Here is a 14,629-nt window from a genome sequence, read left to right as displayed (position 1 = left end):
GTTCAACAGGACGGGGGTTCAGATGGAATCCAGGGGGAACCCCATCACCCTATGCCTTTTCCTTCTCTTCCTGCTTCCTGGCTTTCCTGAGGTGAGCAGCGTTCTCTGTCACATGCTCCCCACCATGAGTTCCTGCCTCACCACGAGGCCACAGCAACGAAACCAAACCACCATGAACTGAAACCTCTGAAACCCTGAGCTAAAGTAAGTCTTTCCTCCTTTAAGGTGATTTTATTAGGTGTTTTATCACAGTGATTGGAATCTAACTAACATAAACACCTGGGCCATGAGAACACAATGAGTAGAGTGCAGCAAGGGAGGGAACCAGAACAAAGAAGACACACTCAGCTGGGATGGGGGAAAGGAGCGACGAGACATCGCGTGGACAAAATGCCACTTGAGCTGGGCCTGGAGCACCAGGCCAAAAGGAACCAGTGTTAGAGGTGTGGAAGGGAGCAGACCTCAGGCTAAAGGAACGACATAAACTACAATATGGAAGCCAGGCACGATGGTGCACACCCATAATCCATGCACTCACTCTGGGGGGATGAGACAGTACAGACGGGAGGATCATAAGTTTGAGCCCAGCCTGGGCAACTTAGTGACTTAGCAAGATCCTGTCTCAAAAGTTAAAAAAAAAAAAAAAAGAGGGTTGGGGATATAGCTCAGTGAAAAGGCCCCAGAATCAGTCTTCAGTGCGCGCGCGCGCGCACACACACACACACACACACACACCCCCAAAACTCCAAGAAACAAACAAGTACAATTGGGTAAAAGGAAAACCCAGGGCAGGTGAGGAATATGCTCAGACCCTTTTCTGAATGGAGTACAGTGACCAGATGAGAAAAGGCAGCCAAAAAGGTGAGCTGTAGTGAGGGGTGAAATGTAGGAAATCTAATCTAAGATATAGGTAAGAGCGAAGCAGGCCACCCTGAAGGTCAGAGGGAGCTGGGCTGGGCTTTGGACAGGCACAACATGAACTGAGAGATGCTTTATGAACACATCAGGACAGCAGTACCTGGAGGATAGACTGCAGGTGGGATGGCCATCAGGTGACCATCAGAATTAGGGGACAAGTCCCATGGACAAGCCAAGAGACCTGACTGTGGAGTCCCTACCTTGTAGGTTCACAAAATTAATTGCGTTGGCTTAAAATTCTGTAAAATTCCAGGCAAGCGAACAAAAGGATTTCAAACAGGAGAAGTATACAGCAAGTTAAACATTAATACCCATCTTTATCTCTGGCTACACACTTGGCTGCAATGCTACCCACATAAAGGAACAGTCGGATGGAGATACGTGTGCTCGCCACACAAATGAGCAGAAAAACAAACAAAACAAGAATGGCCTCAGTCAAATGAAAGGGAAAACTGCCTCTCATATTGTCTGAGGAATCTGTAAAACAAAATAAAAAAACCAAAACCTGAATAACCTGAATGGACAAAGGTTCACCAGGATCTAGATTTTTGCTGCGTAATCTTTAATGCAATTCTTTTGCAAGCACAAATGTCAATAAAATAAAACAAATCAGCTGAGTAAATTCCGGCAATCTCCGGCATCAGTACAGAGTGTAACAAAAGCAAATGGGAAATGGAAGGCCGAGTGGGGTTCGTTTTCATTCGGACCTGGGTCCTGGGAGCGGGAATGAGAAAGGGAGAGACGCGCAGAGTGGAGGCAGGGCGGTGGTTCTGGGGGAGGCCTGGCCACACGACAGAGGCCTCCAGATGAAAGGGCAGGATCCGAGCAGGGCAGGTGCCAGTGGGCCATGAGTCGTGCACTCGGCCCAGAAATGCCTGGTCAAGGCCTGCAGAGCCCAGGGTCTGCCTCGAGCAGATCTGACTAAGGTACATAAGATGTCCCGCCTCCAGGGACAGGGAACAAGTTCAGCCATCCACCCGACACCATTGTCCGTTGCCTGAAAATTAGGAACATTTTCCACTACTGAAGAAAATGCCTTTGAAAGTTCTCCTCTACCTAACCCCCTTTCCCAAAAGCAGTCTTCTGTTTGTCCTCATGCAGTTCGCGGCACTTGGACAGACAGAGGTGTACTTACGGTTAGATTGTGCTCTGAACTCCCACAGCTCCTTTACGGAATCTTCCCCAGGATGTCAGCCCTCAGTGACATCTGGTGCACAGCACATTCTCCCAGGCCAGCCCTGTGTTTGCCCAGCTACTCGGCCCCACCCCCTGGCACAAGCCAACTTTCAAATTCGAGTGTACTCAATGTTCTCTAGTTTCTCCACTCCTTTCTCTCCACCCCACAATGTTCTATGAAAAACCAAAATGTAGTGGAAATGCAAATTACAAACAAATGAAGGCCACCTTCCTCCGTTCCATGCAGAGTGCTGGGGCGACAGTCAAATGAAAACAGGTAGGCTCTGGAAATACTATTTTGAAAATATCCCCAAACAACTGAATGGTACTGACTAACTTCTAAATCATGCAGATGTGGCAAAACGAACAAGGTTCAAAATGAAACCATCCCACTGAAGTTGGGTTACAATACCACCTTGGCATAGTGAACCACTAAAGCATCCTCTAGACTCTGTCATGTCAATTCATTCAGAAACATCTCCTACTAAGTCCTACCCAAGATCCTTATTAAGAGAAACACAAAAAACAAAGAAAACATGGCTTTGGGGCTTTAAAATGTTACCCTTGTGTTCCACCATACTTTTAGGACCACATATGTAAGATGGTAAAATTATTTTAAAGTGCATGGAAATGATAAGACATATATGAAGATAGTGGTTACCTTGGGAGGGAGGTAGAGAACAGGATCTGGGAAGATCATATGCGCAGTTTCAGTGGCTGTGACCTTACAGTGGGAGGAAGGTTTCTAGCACTGGCTAGTATAGCTTACACATACACATTCTTTGTATACACTGCCTCATATGTAATATTTAAAAAGAAAGGAGGTGACAACTGAAGTAAATTTAAAACAAAAGATAATAAAATGATTGAGAGTAAGAGAGGACAAAAAAGGACAAAATGAGAAGAAAAGAAAAATAAGGTTCTTATCTTAGAGAAGTTCACATCCTTATAAGCAGTTGTCTAAGAATAACTATTAACTACAACATAGTGACCATAATAATATAATTTAAAAAAATCTCTAAGGCCTAAGAACAAGGATACATGTCTAAAATCCCAGCACTCTGGACTGGGGCAGGAGGCTCACAAGTTTGAGGCCAGTCTGGGCAATTTTGTGATTTAGTGAGACCTTATGTTAGAGTAAAAAGTAAAAAGGGGTGGGAATGCAGCTCAGTCAGAAAAGTCCTGGGTTCAGTCTGGAGTACTGCAAACAAACAAACAAACACAAAAGACCTCTAAGGGTGTACATAGTATTTTAGTTAATAACAATGGCATTTAAAGTTCGAGTCCTCGAGTGCCTGCATTTAAAAACCTAAAAAGTCAGTTTTATGACTTGTAGGTGTCAGGATCGGATCATGTCACACTTCACAGGCCCCACTGTTTGGTTATAGGGTCCTCCTCTGTGCTCAGGAAGCCCTGCACTTCCCCCAGAAACATACCCCACAAGAACAGGGGACCCTGGTTTATTGCCGCACCCCAGCGCCTGGCTTGTCAATACATATTTGTTGAAAAAGGCAGAGGAGTAGTGCTACAGTTATGTTGAACGGTGGCTGAGACAGATGAGAAAAGGCAGGGTGGAAATGCTAAAGTGGAGAATCCCAGGCAAACCTCAAGAATGACGGACTCAGCTTTGAGCAGGCAAAGCTCTTTCCCACCAGGTTCTCTGGGCCTGCAGCTGCCCGCCATGTGAGCTGGCACTTCCAAGCCTATGGTGTGGTGTGGATCCTTCCCTTCTTTTCCCCTGGCTCTGAGGAGAGCATTGGATGTCAGATAGTAACCCAGCATGAGGTTCAGGTGAAGCTTCCATCTCTTGAGAACAGTCAGGCCTGCTCCTAGTCTCTACAGAAATCAGATCTTCCTGGCAGGGGCCTGCAAGCGCCATCTATCCCAGTCCCAGAGGTGAGGACAAAAGCCAAAGACTCAGGAAGATCAAGTTTCCCTGAACAATGTTACTGCCACGTAAGGCACGGGAACATCCCTTCATCTGGAACTACTTGATGGAAAAAGAGTCAGTGAATAGAACTGTTAACTGAGACCTCAAGAAGCTCCCCACAGGTCAATAAAGGATATGACCCACAACTCATGAGGGTGGCAACAAGCACCTAACACATACCTGACACATTATGCATCCACACCATGTGCTCCTGCAAGACCAAAAGCAACAGAAAAGAAAGCAGGGTGTTGTTTCAGTCACAGATTAATAGAATACAGGTGAAAGCTTACAGTGTGAGTGGAGAGGTTGTCAAGGATTTAATTTTTTCTCTTGAAGAGTCAGAAAAGAAAATTTATTCTGACTAAGTCTCCTGAGTGATACTGCCTATGAAATTATGCTTAGCAAAATCCATTTGATATGTGTGGACCTGCATTGCTTCTAAGTTCCCAACCCCCAGACACCTTCCTTGAGACCACATCCTACAAATGGCCACCCCCTTTCCCATTCACGTGAGTTGGGACATTCTTGCACATGCATATTCTCTCTAAGACAGATGGGAGGATGAGAGGATGCCAGAAAAAAGATGGCATTAAAATAAAGCTGCAAAATATAATCTAGGTCAATCCTTCATGAGCTTTAAAATCGGCACCAGTAGGCTCTATACATATGGCATTTGGCATTTTTAAACATGTTTTTTTTTGTTTTTTTGGCTCAAATGTCATACAGGATTAGTACAAAAGGGGAAAATCCCAGCATGGGGTCTAGCTTTTTTTTTTTTTTACAAGGATTCATCCATCATTCCCCACCTCCTCCTCTCCCACCATTCCCCAACTTTCAGCTTAATTAAATTACTCTTCCTTCACGATATGCCACTGACTGCATTCTGAACAGAAATACTTTCAGGAAAGAAAGTGAACTTACAAATTTGAACCTACAGTTTAATTATCACATTTCTAATTCAAGTCATAAATATTAACTAGAATTTTGCTACAGCCTACTTTCTTTTACCATACATCGCCGCTGTCATATCCTACATATCCTCTGTGTTAGTGGTAACTAAATCAGTTGGCAAACATTTTCTTGTATATATGTCTAGCCTTTCAGCAAACTATAAAGCCACACTTTTGAAAAGGGAAGAAACATACTGAGTATTTTGTTTTGTGATTTTAACATTCTCATGTACACTGAATCGTATAGTTCTCTTCAAAATGCCAAGCACATATAGGTTCTTAGAATTTAGAAGAAAACTTGATAGGCTGAAAAAGCATCAAATTAAGGAACTGCTCAAGCTATTTGCTAAAAGGTCCCTTGATCCTCTGTGCATTGTAAAAATGAAGACAATGATGCATATAACAGTCAAAAGATGAAACAGCTAACATTATCAAATGCCAGGTGCCATGGACATCAAAGCAGTCTTATGAGGGAACAAGTTTGGCAGAGATACGGACATTCTGAGGTTGGACAAAAACTCATACATTCCTGTTTTTACAGACAGGTGGGAGAGAGAATTCATCAGATACCCCGAGAGAGGACATAAGGCCCTATATTAATGATGAGGGGAAACCTTGGATAAAATGTCACTGACATGGTTTCCAGGTCTCCAAAGTCATGATCTCCACAGGATTTACCACTCACCTCTCTTTGTCCATTGCTCTGTCGACTGATGGAAATCGTATTGATAGAATATTAAAGCATGGCCTCTGATAAAATTGGGGCAGAGTAGGCATCACTACATCCACATTCTCCAAGGGTAGTCTGCTGTTAGCATTGGGGGAAATTAAAATTAAGCCATGACTTATTGCTGGAAAAGATGACATTGGTTTTTCCTTTGCTTGGATTGTTGAGTACAGAAAAGAGGAGAAATGTCTAACCTATCACAATGATCTGTGTTCACTTTTTTATATGATGAAACACAAATCTCTTTACCATTATAGTCCTTGTTTTGGTTTTTGTTGTTGTTGTTTATAGTTGCTAAATGTCAGCTGTCTACTGTGGGCAATCTAAAAACTACAATTTTATACAATTCAAAGGTTCTGAATTGGATTGAGTTGGGGTTACCAAATGTGTAGTCTTTCTTGTATTTCTGCTAATTTTAACGCCACAGGCATGAATCATTTGCCCAGCAAATGAAATGAGCTTTAAGGTAACTCACGTGTTTTCCAACACTGGGACCCTGGCCCTTATGCTCTGGGGATGTAGAGTGAAGAGGAACTATTAGGTCAAATCAGTTAATACAAATAAAATGTTTCCACATCTCAACTCCATGGACATGAAGACTTTTAGAATTTCTACTGGATGCCACATGAGAAAAACAAATTAAAACGAGTCCAAAAGATGTGCTCTGAATAATTTTCACGGTGAACCAGCACACACGGGCACTCCTTTTCCTAATCACATGAGCAGGTTCTCTCTTGATGATAAATACATCGCATCTCAGCCTACAGAGAGGCCCACTGCAAACGGTGTGCAGTGCCAATTAGCATTAATTGTGGCCGCGCTCTATTCCCCTAGCTCAGCGCTGCTAAGGCCAGGCTTGGTATTTACACATGTGAGATTCGACGCTTGGGATGAGAAGAGCCTTCAAAATCACAACTGTCCACAATCAATCTTTGTATCCTTCCATCAAATTACATAAACAGATTCACAAACAACCAGGAGTATTAGAAACAGTATGTATGCATATTTTAAACAGTTTAACTGCATTCAGAATATCCAAAAGGCGGAGCTGAAAATGTATCTTTTGAATACATTTTTAACCTAGTACAACTGACACACACACACACACACACACACACACACACACACACACACAAGCACAGCCTCTGTGATCCAATATAATTATTTACTTACTGTGACTAATACTACTTACTTAGAAGGTAAGCTCCGTAGACTTTCATGGCAAACAGTGCCTCTGCACACAGCCTCCCACCACAGGCTGGGTAAGTCTTTTGCAGACTTACAGTGTGTGCTACTGCTCATCTCTCCATGGAGTAGTCTCACAGTGGGGTATCCATGGAGACTGAGCCTGCTGCATGTGCAGGGCAAGGAAGTTACTCTGCTGGGCACCATAGCAACAGGAGGCAGAGGGAGAGCTGGCCTATCAGGGAAGAGCACAGGGCCTCTCCCTGGAGACTGCAGCATTCGAAATGAATCCATCACCCTCATGAATGGACACAAAGCATTGGAAGAAATACCAAGTTGTAAACAGAAGTAAACGTCTATACAACCAGCAAGGCTAATCCTCTGACAAGACTGGGACAAAACTCAGGATTTTTCTACATATATTATAATATCCCAATAAGCAAGTTCAAAAATGACATCAACACCCCACAAATCCCTAAATGTAATGGCAAGCATGTGACATTTTGAGAAAAATGTCTGGGTACCTCACGAATTTCAGCTATTTAAGTATGCAAGGCACTTCCCAACACTGCCTAGAAGAGGGGAACAGGGGAGTTCTGTTCTTCTGTGGGCAAAAGACTGAATCTAGGGCTCTCTGGGACAAGGGAAGGCATATTCTTCCAAACGGGAGTTTTCTTGAAGTAAACACACTTCTTCGGCTTTTACGGAAACCTTCCACTAACCCAGAATGATACTTACTAATGAGGCATCCGTGGGAAACTAGGGCCATACACACGGCATGCTGAGGGAAAGCCTTCAAGTTGTGCCATTTGTAAACTTTCCTCATCTCTCATTTTATAAGAATAACGACACATTATTATTACCGAGCACATGCTCTATGCCAGGCAAATGCTGTCACTACAGATACAGTCTCTAGCCCAATGCTGACTACGATGTTTGCAAAGAGGATGTGTGTATTTAGCTTCTGGTCTTGGGCAGCTTTATGACGTTAATGCTCTGATATCTATATCTAGCTTTTATGACTCTCATAGCAAATATGAGAAGCTATTATTCCCTCCATATCATAATTAAAGGAAAATGTTTCCTTACCATATAAAATAAATGCTCTCTCTCACTAAATCCCCTCCCCACCTACTGCCCTGCAGGGAATCCCATCCACCCTATCACCACCTGGTCTCACTAGAAGATGAGCATTTTTTTCTTCCACAATTACCTCTCTGAAAAGAAGTCCCCTTCTATTACAGTCTTTCCAAAGCCTCTTATTGTAGGGCTCTCTCATAATAACCTTCTTTGAACAAGAAGTGCTATTTAAAAAAAGACACATCAGTCTCAGGTGGCCTCGGTCTGTGCTAGTTTTGGTGGCCTTCAGAGGTCAGCTACTCAGATGGTTTAAGACAAAAAGAGACAGAGAAATGCAAAAGTATGTTTTCCAATTGTCGCCGAGGTGTGAGCCCTTGTAAACATCACTTTAATAGTAACACAGTCTGCCTGGCTCACTCTCTGAGCTCAGGGACCGAATATCCTTGGGGAGTACAGGATACTTCTCTACAAGTATAGCAGAAGAGCCAGCTGTCCCTCTGCTATGCAGAGGTACTGGGACAGTCTGCTGGCATTCACTAATGCCTACCTCCATTCTCGCCTTCTGTAATGACAGGTGCCATTTGACTAAGATGTCCTGGGATATAATTGGAAAGGACATGTGGCACTGCTTCATCCTGACCCTAAAATGACTGACTGAGTGCCCCTTGCTCCCTTTTTCCCAGTCTGCTCCCCAAAGGGGAAGACAAGTGTGACCATAGCACAAGCTGCCTATCAGCCCAGAGCACCCAAACACTTAATGGCTACTTTGCCAGAGATGAATAAACATCTGTGTAGTTCTAACCTCCCTATTTTGGGGTCCTTTTGTTACAGTAATTTAATCCATTCCCTACCTGCAGGCTTGAAACAGTGCTTGTTTGAGTTCTTGAAACAGACTTGAAATGAGAGAGTCCAAGATGTGGATTCAGAATTGCTGCATTGCAAACAAACTGTGTAGAAGTGAAGATGATTTGCTTGGGAAATTCAGGTGAATTAAAACGTACCTCAGGTGAGAAAGACTAAATAAAACATTTCAATAAAATGTAAATAAGAAGCTAGTAATGGAGTATAAATATGTTGAAAATAATGAAGTAAAAAAGCATTAAAGATGGACTACTTCATGTCTCTCAGGCTCCCTAGAGTTAGCAAGCAAACATTTAACCTTGTGAGGAACATGGAGCGCGGTCCCTCCACCCGAGTCCACTTCTTCCACCTCCACCCCAGGCCACGCCTTCGGAATGTGTCTGGCTGTCAGTCATACTGCAAGCCCCACAGAGATCTCAAACACAAACATCAGTCTTCTCTTCTTCACCTCCCTGCCAGTGCCCTCTGCCCGTCCCCTCCTCACACAGTTTCCCACCCCCTGTGTCCTCCCGAGCCTCCCCAGGCCGGAAGGGTGACCATGAAGCTCAGCTCAGATGTCCCCTCGCACAGGGTCCCAATCCTCGCTCATCGCTCCGTCCTCACCTTGTTTCACCTGTCACTGTCTGAACTGTGCGGCTGTGTGCCGATCTTCCATTTGCCTCCCACATTAGCGAGGCACTGGGAGAAAGCGGGTCCCACCTGTTTCTAAGCTGCTCTCTTGTTAATCCCTAGAACAATGGGGTCAGCACATTGAAAGTGATTAATATATATTTGCTGAATAAATGAAAGCTAGTAAGTGCACAGCTAAGAATCAAATGCCATGTTCTTTTTTCTTTTCTTCTTTTGTTTTGAGACAGAGCCTCACTACGTAGCCCAGGCTGGCCCTGAACAGTTGGTGATCCTCCTGCCTCAGCCTCCTGAGTGCTGGGGTTACAGGCCTGCCTGTGCCACCACACCTGGGGACAGCCCTGTTCCTGAAGCACTATCTCACTAAACCACGGCCTGTAATCTCCTTTTGCTGCCATCAGATACAAGCTTTGGTAATAGTAGAATTTAACTCAGTGAATTACCGAAGGGAACACGCTAGGCTGTACAACATTCACCTTTATGGTAACAATATTACATAAACCAAAGACCACCCAGCAAATTGTACCTGCAGGGAAGATGGCAGGGCCAGGACATCGATGCCTCTGCTCTCACATTTCTCTGTCCACATCCACAGTTCAGTTCATTCACGTGAGCCCTCAGATCTCCCTCTCTCTCTCTCTCTCTCTCTCTCTGGCTTTCTCAGGTTTCTGGATAACACAATCCTCCTACGGCACAGGAATGTCTCCAAACTGTCGCCAGTGCAGAGGATTTCATGCCACTCTTTTGGGTCCTCTTAACCAAGCCCACATCTTTGCAGACAGTCTCTTCAACAAGGGTCCCTCAATTACAAGAGGCAGATGCGGAGGCCAGCCTAGAGCATATATCTACATGATTTGCAATGCTTGGTTAGTAAGTCTGCACATAAGGGACATTTCCTGGGTTAATTCCCTTAAGGTGATGGCCATAAGTATATTCAGTGGTGGGTGTGTGGTCTGCAGGAGCTTCCTTTTTAATTATCAGAATACTCAGTAAGCGTCTGGCCGAGCCCCAGATCAGTGGCTAAGAACATCAGACAGACAATACATCCTAGACCCAGATTTGGATGGAAGTTGCCTTTGGGAAGAAGAGGATTGAAAGTCACTAATTTAGGGAAAAATCATTAAGGTCCATTCGGCGCCATTATGCTGACTGGGTGCACGATCAGAAGTGTGCTCAACAGTTATTAACTTAAAAAAGAATAATATTTCCAAGTATTATTCAAGCCCACAAACACATCTGATATAGCCCTCTAAATATTTTCATATGGCTCTCATCTCTGAAACAGAATACGACCTATATTTGAGGCTGGGCTTTGCTGCTGGAAGACTTGCTTACGCCTGGTTAGCTACTGTGAAAACAATGCCCCGTCGTGGAATGTAGAAAGTTTCCATAACCAAAATCTTCCCTTTTAACACCTATATATTTTTTTTTGTTGTTGCCAGATCCACCATCACAATGGCTTAGTCTGCTCCTGTTATCGGTCTTCGCAGTAAGGACGGAAAAGATGTATGCATGCAATCACACATGCATGTAGGTAGGTTATGTATGTACCGGGGCAGAGCCCAGGGCCCTCACTCTGGTCTACATCCCTAGTCTTTTTAAATTTTGAGACAGGGTCTTTATTTTTTTTTGTTGTTGCCAGATCCACCATCACAATGGCTTAGTCTGCTCCTGTTATCGGTCTTCGCAGTAAGGACGGAAAAGATGTATGCATGCAATCACACATGCATGTAGGTAGGTTATGTATGTACCGGGGCAGAGCCCAGGGCCCTCACTCTGGTCTACATCCCTAGTCTTTTTAAATTTTGAGACAGGGTCTTGCTAAGTCACTAAATTGCCCTGGCTGGTTTGAGTTTGCAACCCTCCTGCCTGAGCCCACTGGAGTGCTTGGATTTCAGGTGTCTGCTACCGTGTCCCGCTGCTGCTCATACCTGCCTGAAATGCTTTATGGCCACTAGAGTTCTTAGAAGGCTTTCCTCTGCTTTTTCAAATTTTCCTATCTCTGCTCACTACTGAGTTATCAACTGAATTCATACTTCTGTCAATGTCCTTTTATTTCAAGTGTTCCTCTCGTTTCCTGTAATTTTAGAATGTATTTCAAATAAATACGAGCTCTGTGTGAGAGTCTCAGGAGTTTTCCTGTAAATAAAGTGCATGGAATGTGAGAAATCTTTATGAAGAGGCTGGGGCAGGAAGATGGTAAGTTCGAGCTCTGCTTTTGAGAAACTCAGCACCCCAGGGAGATCCTGCTCAACACAAAAAGTAAAAAAGAGTTTGGGGAATGTAGCTTGTTGTGGAGGGCCTGGGTTCAATCCCCAGGACCACCAAAAAGAGGGGAAAAGCTACAAAGGACCAAGAGTAATAGCCAGGGAGGAATTAATTTAATCTTGTAAGAACCCTCTTCGCAGATGTAGGGCACCAAGTTTCAAACATAACAAGTGGGGAAAGGTCACCCAGTGATAAGTCAGCTGGACCCCAGAGCCTGCTGATTAGAAACTGTCCCCTCTCTGGCCCGCACACTGTTTTCTCCCAACACTGGACGGTCTGCCAGACCGAGGGGGAAGCGGTCTGAGCCTGGACAGTTCTCCCGTAACTACTCCACGTTATCACTGTATATGAGAATGGCCCACCCCAGCTAACTTGCCCAGTGTTATTTTGTGGAATTAACTTTGAAGTGGAGATGGTGCTCAGATAAGAACGGAGACATCTGTGGGCCTTGGCTGTGTGTGAAAGCATCCATGGCCGACCGAGTCCGTGCCTTCTGGGTTTCCTAGCAAAAGTCTCTGACTGTGGGAAATCGGTTTTTAAAGTAACCAATCCCTGGCTATTGTCCTGAGGTTATTCCAGTGCAGCTCAGCCAGGTCTCGGGTTTCAATACCCTGGAGGTGTCTCGTGCCCAGGAAGACTGACTTGGCTTGAAAGCTGCGGAGATACAGTGACATCTTTCAAATGCAGATTTCAACATTTTGGTCTCCAAATGTGGAGTTCTTTTAAATTATAGGGGCCTGAACCTGCTGCTCTCTACTCATCCCTGGAATTGCCTCTGGCGGTGATTTTCCTTTCACATTTTCTAATTGCTGTCTGGCTTCACCTTGTGTACCTGTCTCCCCACCCCTCCAAGGATGGAGAAAGGATTTAGTATTTGCATTTGTAAAACAATGCCAGTGGATCTTTCTCTTCCTCCCCAAGTAATAAATCAAGCATTAAAGTTGGCTCAAGAATTACCATTTAATGTACTGGAGCAGTAATCCAATTAGGCCTCTCATTTCTGGGTAAAAACTGGGCAGCACACTGCAGAGAGGTGGGGCGCACGGAGGAATGTCACCATCCAGGATTCCTCAGAAAGTTTCCTTTGCATCAGTACTACAGGCTTTTATCCTTCTTCCATATTCCGCCTTCAATTACAGATTCCCCCCAAGGTAGGACGTTGTCTTGGCAGTTTTTACCCACCTTCTCCATGCTCCTTTCACGCAAAACATTATTTGCTTGGACAAACCATACACTCTTTCCCATTTGCATATCTTTTGGGCAACCATATCCTACTCTATGACAACAATATTTGACTCTGGGGATTCAATCCCCAATGTTTCGCTCAATTATCAATAAAAGGAAAATGGGAGAACACAAAGCCATCGTCCAACTGGACCACAGGAATGTTTTCTCTTGCTGTTGTTGGCAGCTTTTAATTAAATCTGCACAGATATTAAGTGATGGAAGCCAAAGTGACAGGAGGCGCATGGCCTCCAGGAAGGTTCCAGAAAGAGTCCCTGCCTGGCAGGCAGGGCTTTCTCGCTTCCCACACCGCAGGGCCCTGTTGGCAAGGCTGGGGCTTTCTCATTGCGCAGCTCACCTCGCAAGCCCTTCCTGGCACCCAGTGCCATATTTCTTTTCTTCTTCTGCACTACAGATTCTGGGAGCAGGATTCACTCCTTATCTTAGGGACCGCAGGAGCATTTCAGTAACTCCTTTCTGAGAATAGCAGGCCTCTAAAATCTAGAACAAGTGACCTAAAGTGGGTTTGGGTTATTTACTGTTAAAGAGCCCCTGAGCACCTGTATGAGAGGCTCTAATTGCTTGCTATTTTAATAGATGGCTATCAGTTTTAATGAGTCAGTTTATTTTAAAAAGTAGAGCATGAATCAAGAGCCGAAGATGGGCTTTGGCTGAGGGGAGAGGGTCACATGGACCACAGAGCAGGTAGACCACTTTAACCCAAGAGCAGGACCTTCCTGTGGTTTAGCAGACGATGTCAGCATTTTATAAACTTCAGTGTCAGCCAAGCCACGCATTTCCAGCATCCTGGCTTCACATTTATGAGACAGACATGTTTATTCTGCCCAAGATTCAGAGAACTGTAAGTCATGGTACAGACTTTTCTCAAATACAAAGAGTTGTCCCATTCAAAAGCTGCAGAGCTTTTAATGATGACATTAGGAAACTTAGACAACTTGGAAACTCCAAGGATCTCTTTACCTTGGCTCAATACAGGAAATAAAAAGATCACAAGGTAAATAATGCTAAAGTGATATTTATGCCTAGGAGCAATTAAACCAGTTAACAAAGCTGTTGTTTCAGGCTCTGCCTTTGGGCAAGAATTATTAAACTATGATTCATAAATCTTAATAAAGGACAGCGACGAAACCTTTGAAATAGCATATTTGGGGTACACAGGCATTTCTTTTCTAAAGCATAGGTCCTTAGACCTGTAATGCCATTAGTGGCTTTCTGAGAAAAGAGAGAACTGAGCTGTTATACATCCATGTTACGATACAAGGGGAAGGCCTCTGCTAGACACAGGTCCCCTGATCTTGAACTTGCCAGCTTCCAAAATTAAAGAAACACATTTCTTTTCCTTCTACATTTTTCAGTCTCGTGTACCACATTATAGCAACACAAGAAACAATAAGGCAAAGGGCTTTAATAAAAAACTACAGACAGTAACAAGTGTTAACCAGCGTGTGGAGACACTGGAACCCTCATGCATCACTGGTGTGAATGAAAAGTGGTTCAGCCAGTTTGGAAAAGAGCTGGCAGACTGGCAGTTCCTTAAAATGTTAAATGTTGAGTTACCGTAAGACCTAGAAATTTCTTTCCTAGACATTTACCCTAAAGAATTGAAAACAGATTCACCCAAAAGTTGTACACCAACGTTCAGAGAATTGTTGTTTATAGTAG

At 44.0% G+C, this 14,629-nt stretch overlaps 1 protein-coding gene across 4 annotated transcripts in view; it reads right to left on the bottom strand.

The window, feature by feature from the left end:
• Positions 1-14,629, bottom strand: part of Sybu (syntabulin) — a 60,622-nt gene that overhangs the window by 25,308 nt on the left and 20,685 nt on the right. The window contains exon 1 of one of the 4 annotated variants that reach the window (XM_010619531.3): positions 6,894-7,053. The exons of 2 other annotated variants lie outside the window; for them this stretch is intronic. In XM_010619531.3, coding sequence (XP_010617833.1) covers positions 6,894-6,921 — 28 coding nt within the window. In that variant the 5' untranslated portion in view covers positions 6,922-7,053. Of the gene's footprint in view, positions 1-2,053; positions 2,148-6,893; positions 7,054-14,629 lie in introns of those variants that run through there. One more of the 4 variants, XM_010619532.2, reaches the window with a different exon arrangement.

Source organism: Fukomys damarensis, unplaced genomic scaffold (assembly GCF_012274545.1).
Source record: "Fukomys damarensis isolate Sample0158 unplaced genomic scaffold, DMR_v1.0_HiC HiC_scaffold_5, whole genome shotgun sequence".
In the NCBI taxonomy this organism is placed as follows: domain Eukaryota; kingdom Metazoa; phylum Chordata; class Mammalia; order Rodentia; family Bathyergidae; genus Fukomys; species Fukomys damarensis.
Note: the sequence above shows the minus strand (reverse complement) of the source record. Positions and strands in the feature narration are given on the sequence as shown.